At 38.5% G+C, this 9,033-nt stretch overlaps 1 protein-coding gene across 1 annotated transcript; it reads right to left on the reverse strand.

Moving 5' to 3' along the window:
• Positions 1-4,923: 4,923 nt before the first annotated feature.
• LOC114639625 lies at positions 4,924-5,608 on the reverse strand. The gene is made up of 2 exons (XM_028788413.1): positions 5,444-5,608; positions 4,924-5,298 (listed from the first exon to the last, which is right to left on the reverse strand). Exons 1-2 carry the CDS (start codon positions 5,546-5,548, stop codon positions 5,065-5,067), a joined length of 339 nt encoding a protein of 112 aa, XP_028644246.1. The 5' UTR covers positions 5,549-5,608; the 3' UTR covers positions 4,924-5,064.
• Between the last annotated feature and the right edge of the window lie 3,425 nt (positions 5,609-9,033).

The raw sequence follows: 9,033 nt of genomic DNA on the forward strand, positions 1-9,033 counted from the left end.
ATATAATTGTGTGTAATGTGAGAGTAAATGGAGTATGGGCAGAGCACACTTCTATGAATAAAGTCTATAAGCTTTGGGAACATGGACTCTTCCCCAATTACTTAGGCTGCTTGCAGGTCTTTCAATGGACCCTGTATTTTATGGCTTCATTCCAGGTAAATGAGATTTCTAAGTAGATGAGAAATCATGTGTTGTCAGTGAGGCTTTCATATCTTTTTTTTCTTCTAAATTACAATACCTGGAAGATTTTATAAACCCTGTAATCCCAAGTAAATTTATTTCAAGAAAAATGGAGATTGTATTTTCAAAGATAAATTGATTGTTTTCAAATCACATAATTTCTCCTACCCTGGTAGTCTCTGAAATTATACTCTGGACCACGAGCCATTTGTACGATTCCTCCTGAGAAGCTCCTCAGTTTAAAAATGCAGAAAAGTTTCTAATGGTTTAGATGATGGTGTTTTGAAAGTGCTAAGATAGACGGTGAGAGCTTCTGGGAAGGTAGGGAGAATCACACTTGGTAGCAGATTGAGTTTCTAAACAGCCTGTTTCTTTTGAAAGGGAGCCGAGCCCCACAAAAAGTCTTCAGGCAACTGCATATGGGCCCTGTGGAGTTTATTAACTTGTTTTTCAACAAAGTGTAAATGTTGTAGATCCAAGTACAGTTTGGGGATGGGGGAAGACAGGGCACAACGACAAAATGTTTATCACCAGAGTGACATTGTGAACCACTTAGAGAACACTGACTCATAAATTTGTTCATTCATTATATATATATATATATATATATATATATATATATGAATGACAGAACGAATTATGTGTGAAGTCATCAAATTTTATCCTTAAAAGAAAAAAACAGAAAACAAGACCACAAATGACAAAACATCCTAGTTAGAGCCCAGATGGCTGCATAAAATCAATAGCCATTTCCTTGATGGAAGCATAGGCAATTTGGCTGTGCGAAACTGCAATTCCAGCAGAGCGTCTTGAAACAGATGTTGATATTGCTTGTGTATCAAAACTTCCTCAAAAAGCAAAATGTTCAGGTAGCACTGAAACAAGTAGCTGATATCTTCAGATTCTTAATGTCAGTTGCACAGAAAGCTCATGCTCCCCCAAAAGGAGATCCTTTGGACACCTAAGCAAGCACATTGACACAAAAATTGGAAAAGATGGAGTTTCTTTATGATTCAGTTATAGACTGTAGCATTTCCCAGACCTCTGTATAACTTGCATTCATTTTGGCTTCTCCATTCCATCTTACTATGTAACTTTGCTTTTTTGAAATCATGTCGGAGAGTATGCCATCTGTTGTTCGTCTGAGGGGAGGAGGAAAGCAGTGTAGGAAGAGAGTGGAATCTTCTAGTCTCTGGAGGAGGGAAGAGGATGTTCAGAACTCTGATAAATGAATAAGTGAGAAAATGTTTCACAGGCAGATGGAGTAGCAGAGGTACACAACAGAATTGAATAAAAGTATGCCATTGACTGAATATGTATGTCTCTCAAAGACTTATATTTTGAAACTTGAATACCTAAGAAGAGAGATGCTGAGGTGATTAGGTTGTGAAGGTGGGCCACTCTTGAATGGGATTAAAGCCCTTTTGAAAAAGTGCTACAGAACACTTACCCTTCTGACAAGTGAGGGCAAAGGTGAAAGATATTCACCTCAGACTAGAAGACACCAGAATTGTGAGAAACAAATTTCTGTTGCATTTCAGTTTGAGATGTTCTGGTAGAGAAGCCCAGGCAGAATAAGACAAATTTGACTTTAAATTATTTAAAATGGTCTTACCTGAAAGGCTCTACATTCTATGTATCAAACAGTTAAATAGTATTGTAGAACAAATACCCAACATGTAGCCTACAAAGATGACAAGCATAGTTTATATGATGACAAATTCATTGTCATAGATAACAAATTACATGTAACAGACAGAAGATCTGGAGATATGGTTCAGCAGTTAACAGTACATACTTCTCTTGCAGAAGACTTGATCGAGCTCAATTCTCAGTACCCATGTTAGTCAGCTTCAAACAATGTTATTCAAGCTCCAAGGAATCTAGTAGCCCCTCCTTGTTTCAACAGACACTTTCACTCACATTCATGTACTCCCACACAGACACATAATATATGCATAATTAAAATAAAATGAAACCTTACAAAAAGTCAAATAACCAAGGTTTGTACCTGAAGCCATAGTAGAAGGCATTTCCGAAAAATGGCTATCAATACTGTGTGACAATTAATCACCTTGATGAGGTGAGGTTTATCACAGGAATGCTGGGTTGGTTTAATGTTTTAAAACCAATCACTGAAGTTCATATTATTATCAAACTACAAAACAACAACAGTCATAAAACAGAACAATAGATGCAGAATGAAACTTTGATAGAGTCCATCAGGCATTTCTTATAGAGATTCTTCACAAGCTAAGAATACAAAGGGACTTCCTTAGCCAAACAAAATAAGAGAAATGTTACTTTTACAAGTAATTATCAATAGGAAATTTAAGACATTCTTTGCCTTGTTATTGTTAACATTCTGTTATTTAAGTCTTTTCATATATTTTGATCATGTTTTTCTCTTTTCCCATATCTTTCTCACCTCTCTACCCACACGGGTTCATATTCTTTCTCTCTCTCTAAAAAAAAAAAAATACAAAATGAAAGTTAAATCAAATAAACGATAAATGATAAGACAAAAATATCAAAACAAAACAGAGCAAAAAATTTACAAAAATATAGAATCTGTTTTGTATTGGTCATCTATGGTCGATATATGAAATAATGCTCCATTGGACAACATGGAGAAATTGAGCTGGTGCCCAACTAGAAGGTTGATGCCTACTACCTTGCATTGTCATGGAGCTGAAAGTTACTCTATATGCTACAAGGTGACAAAAATAATTATTAATATCACCTGACTACAAACCCTGTGATCTACAACAGTAACCTGCCTGCAAGATTCACTGGTGCAATAGTGGCAAAACTCTTATGTGAGTAACCAACTACTTTTTAGTTAGATTAAAGGTTCACTCTATGATATGGAACCCATAGTTGGCAGGGATAATGTGGCCAAGAATATGAGACTAGATAGGTCACAGGTACAGGGAAAAACCTAATATTATTCTGCTAAAGGAATACAGCAATAAAATAACTCTCAATGACACACACATTGCTATAACAAATCATCACTGCATCATCATCAGCCTTCATTAGAGAAACTTCGTGCAGTATAGGAGAATTGGCTCAGAGACTCACAATTTGACAATGTATGCAAAAAGTGAGATACTTTGGATCAGCAAATCCTAAATGGGATGTCTTTATCACATCTCTCCTCTTAAGTCCTAGAGATCTACAATGAAGAGAAGGCAGAAAAAATGTTAAGAGCTGGAGATGGTGGGTAACACTAAGGAAACACTGTTTTCTAGATGGGACAAAGTTGATAAAAATAGGCATTTTCAAAACTGTGACAGCATGCACAAGACTTACAGAGGTTCAAACCAAGCAATAACCTCAGCACTGAGATGAGGAGATGGAAACTGCCCCTAACCAAGAAGCTATATGCAACTGATACCTGCTAGGGAAGGGAAAAGCAGGTTTCTGCAAAATAAAAGACGTTTTAAGAAAATGGGAACATTTATCAAGGGTACAGTTAAAAATCTCTCTCTCTCTCTCTCTCTCACACACACACACACACACACACACACACACACACACCACACACACACACACACAAGAGAAATGATTTTTAATGCTTTGTTCTGTAATCTTTTTTTTTAAATTTTTTTTTTTTTTTTTTTTACTGGCTACTTACATGTCTCTTTTTTTCAGCTATGCAGTTTTTTATTTGTTATTTTCTTTGTTTACACTTCAAATGTTATCTCATTCCCAGTTTCTCCTTCACAAACCTCCTACCCTATTACCCTATTCGCCTCTCCGTTGCTTCTATGAGGGTGCTCCCCCACCCACCTACCCACTCATGCCTCACCTCCCTAGCATTCCCCTATGCTAGGTCAATCGAGCCTCCACAGGAACAAGCACCTCCCTTCCCATTGATGCCAGATAAGGCAGTCCTCTGCTACATATGCAGATGGAGCCATGGGTCCCTCCATGTGTATTCTTTGGTTGGTGCTTTAGTCCCTGGGATCTCTGGGGAATCTGATCAGTTGGTATTGTTGTTCTTCCTATGGAGTTGCAAACCCCTTCAGCTCCTTCAGTCCTTCCCCTAACTCCTCCATTGGGGTCTCCATGCTCAGTCCATCGGTTGGCTTCGAGCATCCACATCTATATTGGTCAGGCTCTGGCAGAGCATCTCAGGAGACAGCTATATCAGGTTTTACTATTCAGGGATTGGTGGCTTTTGTTCAGACTTTTCACCTAAAATAAGCATAATCTGGAGCAGGTCCTATTGAGGGTTAGGAGGTGACCTTTGTGGCAGTTATAGAGGCTGGAAGCACAGTTATGACAAGGAGGTCTGGGGGTGGGGCCTGGCTGCTGGAGCTCCTCAGGCACGGGTCTGGCTTCTTTCCTGCCTCAAGGGTTTACGAAGTTTACAAAGTATACAAAGTTTACAAAGGGAGTCCCTGCAGAGAAAGCCTTTCCTGCCTCTGGGCTGGACTGAATAACCAACACTTATCTCCTACATCTGATTCACCTTAGACCCTCAACCTCAATGGACCTGCCTCTTTCTCTTCCTAGATGTTTGCATCCTGCTCCACACTCTGTAAATGTGCCACCCTTCTCAACCACCCACTTTCAGTACCCTCTCCATTTCCATTCCATTCCCCCTCCCAGCCATACCCCCTTCTCTTCCCTCCTTCCTCCCCTCCCCTCCCCCCTCACCCTTCCTAGCTTCACCACCCCCATATTCTCCACTCCTCTTGCTCCCTCCCATCAGAGAACACAGAGACATAGGCTTTCACTCCTAAGAGCTTGATTTAATTTATCATCTGACCATCAGAAGCTACAGAGTTTCTGTCTTCACAGTTGCCCACTGGACAGGGTGGAGACCTCTGGACAGTGACAGATGGTTCTGAGGTCTCTGGCCTCCATCCTGCTTCACTGGCTATCCAGGTCATCACTTGAGGTGCTGCTGGAACTGCTGTCCTCGCTTTTGTCAAGTTCATCTTGTACATCCTGGTTAAGCTTCTCGTTCAGCCGATGGTAAAGACCCAATCTCTGTGGTTTTCTTTCTTTCTTCACCTTAACCAAGGGAGTCTGAGCTCTCGGGGGGAGTGGCTTTTTCATGCAGGCTTGATCGAATCTCTTCATTACCACTGGTTTCTTAGTTACCTGGAAGGAGATCACAGGAAGGGATTGGTTTGGGGAAAGAAGGTGGAGATGGAGAGGAAACAGGAACTCATGGGAAGGGGTGAGATCTCAGCCTGTGAGGACAAGGTAGGGGAACTAGACAAGGACCAGAAGGGGAGCAGCTCACCTTGGCCTTATATTTGGATTTCTCATCCTTCTTCCCAGCTTGGGTGGTGGTACCTTTTGATTCAGTCATCTGAAACTCCTGTAACTTTGTACTTATCACCCCCATTTTGATGTTTCTCGGGAATTTAGCCAGGACCTCCAGACCTTTCCTCTGAAATTCCTCTTGCTGGATAAGGAGTAGCCACGACCCCTCATTGTTTGGTCAGGAAGCCACGCCCCTACCTAGTCTAGCCCTGGTGGGTGGGGGAAGGGCATAAAAGGCACAGAGCATCAATTTGTTGCCCTTGTAGGAGGAGTGCAGGCATGGTGGTCTGGTTAGAGAAGAGAGGCATTTCCTTAGCTTTGTAGGGTCTCCCATACTGCTGTGCCTACCTGTTCTCCCTTCCCTGCGTGAGGGTGACAGGGCAAAAAGAGGGTGTTCTTCTCTACAATTCCCATACACATAAGATTCAGTGGTGTGCTCTGTGTTCTCCAGCTCTTCCTTATTCTGTCCCTCTGGTGTGTGTGTGTGTGTGTGTGTGTGTGTGTGTGTGTGTGCTTCCATGCCTCATTCTCTCTGGCGCACCTCCATTGCTGCATTTCTTTCTTAACCACTATGTTCTATCGCTTTGCTTTTTCCTAGAGTCTGCTTATGTTTCCTTGGTGTTTGGTTTTCTAGTGAGAAATTATCGGCTTTAGCGTGTCACTATGGTAGACTTTCTGCATTGGGAATCCTATTCTTATTTCCAGACTGAGGGCCATGTTAGTGCCCTACTAGATCTGGGATTTATGATGTGTTTGGGGAAGGTGATGGTAGTGAGTTGAGGTAAATATTTACATGCCAGAAGTTGGCCATGCTGGAAATTGTGAATGAAGACTAATGTGCATTCATGGGGAAGAGGTTTCCACAAGCAGAGGTACATGAGCCTCATGGGTAACAGCGTTCTCCACCTGTGCCAGTGGCCCCAGGACTTTTCTTGCTACATTGTATTGGTATCTCTGTTGACGTCCTACCTTCCTTAGAGCCCTTCTCACAGTTGAGACTCTAGTGGATATATTCTTGTGAATAGCTCTAACAAGTTTCTTTTTCCCTACATGGGGAACACTGTAATCATATCTTACGTGTGTACTACGGAGTATGTAGTCTCCCATTCACCTTTTTGTTCCAGGAGAAAATGGGTTAGCTACAGGCACTATGTTACTGAATATGTAGCAAGTTTGGTCTGCTTGAAATCTTCACCTGGGCCCATAAACTTTTGCCTTTGTAGTGTTTCTGGATTTTTATGTGTTTATTTGCTTCCTTTGGACCAGTGGTTGTAGTCTTACAACAATATTCTATATATGGAATCAAAAATTTAAAAATCAGAATAAAAATTACACAAACAAATTGAAAACATAGCTCAAAACTAGGAAACTGTGGATCTCATGCCATTAATATCTATAAGAAGTTTTATTTTTTAAAATGAGGAAACTTGACAAAGAATTGTGAAAAAGGAAAAGACATGGAGGTGCAACTGATAGGAAAGGTAAGCCCTTACGCATATGATTAAAGGATGCTTGACCTTATCGTGATAAGAAAAGTCATATGAAAATTATCATGAGAAGTGAAAGCTAACCCAAAACTTGCACATGGTTTAGGATTTTGCAAACAAGAATATGAACTAGTTGTAGCTATTAGTAACATGTTAGAGATAGAAGGAGAAAAGTGTATGTGCTTCAAGACATAGTAATAGAAACTACTCAGAATGTGGGTACTATACTCTCTAGACTTCTGTTTATTCAGCTATTCACAGGCTCTTATAACCTTGTCCTTTGGAAGTATACATAGTGATAATTGTTTAATATCAGAAGACTTGATGGGTAAAGCCAGCATATATTTTTCAAATGTCTTTTTATCAAACATATGTATGCAGTGTCCTCTCTTCTAACAGATATCATCCTTTACAATGAGGAGGGTATTACATCTTTCAATTAGGCAAGGGTAATTTCAGAAAATCTCTTTACAGCCAAATCAAAAACCAGAAAAGCATGGAAATAATGGAGTTCCTATGATACATCTTGGAGAAGAGAAATTGGAGTTCCTGACTTAAGAAGAAGGATCAAGTCAGAAATTGAAATATATATATATATATATATATATATATATATATATATATATATATATATCACAACATTACAAACTCCTAACAAGTCAACATTTTAAGATATTTGCAAATTGTGTGGGCAATTTAAATGTAAAGGAAAGAATGTATAGTAAGCAACAGAGTATAAGGAATATTGTTATGGGTCTCATATTATTTAATCATAATAATGCATAGAAAACATTTGTCATCAAGAAAACATGAGTTGGCTGTAAAAAGTAGTTTTATAGAGCAATGAAGGAGAATATGTAGTCTCAGCTATAGAATTTGTAAAGGGAAGTAGTGGTTGTGAAGAAGACTGAGAAAGCTGAGTAAAAAATAGTGACTAGAAACGTGAGAATTCAAAACCATTTTGTTTTAAGCAATCTTTTACTAATATGGACTGCTTTATAAATTTTGTCATGTTTTATTTGATAAGGAACATTTTTATGCAGTAACTCCAAATATATTCACCTTTAAAATGAGAATAAGCAGAAAATTCAAAAGAAAAGTATATTTGGAAAAAACAGTTATCAGAATCAAAAATTTTTCTAAGTAGAGAAAATCATGTGTTTTGTATTTTTTGGTAAAATTTTCATAATGAAAAATGAATTGTTACAGATGCTTCAAGTTAGAGATAAGAAATCATGAGAATATTCTCTCTAAAAACATGAAAATTTAATAAAATAGAAATATTTTTAAAAGCCTAATATATCAAAACCCATTTGATAAGAATTAGAAACCCACATGCTTATAGAACACTTAGATGAATGAAGTCTCTAAACAGCAGTCTTCTCCCAAGGAAAACTGTAGGGCAGATTGTGTTACTGGTAAGTTCTAGCAAACATTTAAACAAGAAAGCATTCCAGTATTTCCTAAAACAGATAACAAGTGAACATTTCCTGATTTATTTTAGAATTCAAACATAGACTTAATGCTGATTGAAAAAAAATTGAAGGGAGGGAAAAATAAAGGTGAGGCTTATTTGTCTCCATAGATGGCAATAGTCTAACCAAATGCAAATGAATAGAACTTGATAATTTAGAAAAGACTGTAATCAAAACTATTCATGTTCTTTTTGCTGCTATAAAAGAATATCTCAAAATGGGTGATTTATAAAAAAACATAAATTAATTTTCACACCATTATTGGTACAAGAAACACAAAGTCAAGGTGCTAATATCTACCTAGGTACTTCTTAATGTGTTTGTCATCCTCTATGGGGAATACAGGAGGGTAAATCACAGAAAAAGAATAGCTTGGGCTCACTCTTTTATAATTAACCCACAATTTTAGTAATATGTTAATTGATTTATAAAGGCAGAGATTCTAAAATGTCCTACACCTTACTATTTTTTTTTTTTTTGTTTTTTCGAGACAGGGTTTCTCTGTGTAGTTCTGGCTGTCCTGGAACTCACTCTGTAGACCATGCTGGCCTCAAACTCAGAAATCCGCCTGTCTCTGCCTCCCAAGTGCTGGCATTAAAGGAATG

This window comes from Grammomys surdaster, unplaced genomic scaffold, assembly GCF_004785775.1.
Source record: "Grammomys surdaster isolate TR1022 unplaced genomic scaffold, NIH_TR_1.0 125749, whole genome shotgun sequence".
Classification (NCBI taxonomy): Eukaryota; Metazoa; Chordata; class Mammalia; order Rodentia; family Muridae; genus Grammomys; species Grammomys surdaster.

Coding starts and splice junctions, on each gene's coding strand:
- LOC114639625 (XM_028788413.1), bottom strand. CDS start 5,548: ATGGGGGTGATAAGTACAAAGTTACAGGAGTTTCAGATGACTGAATCA. Junction 5,299..5,443: donor AATCCAAATATAAGGCCAAG/GTGAGCTGCTCC, acceptor ATCTCCTTCCAG/GTAACTAAGAAACCAGTGGT.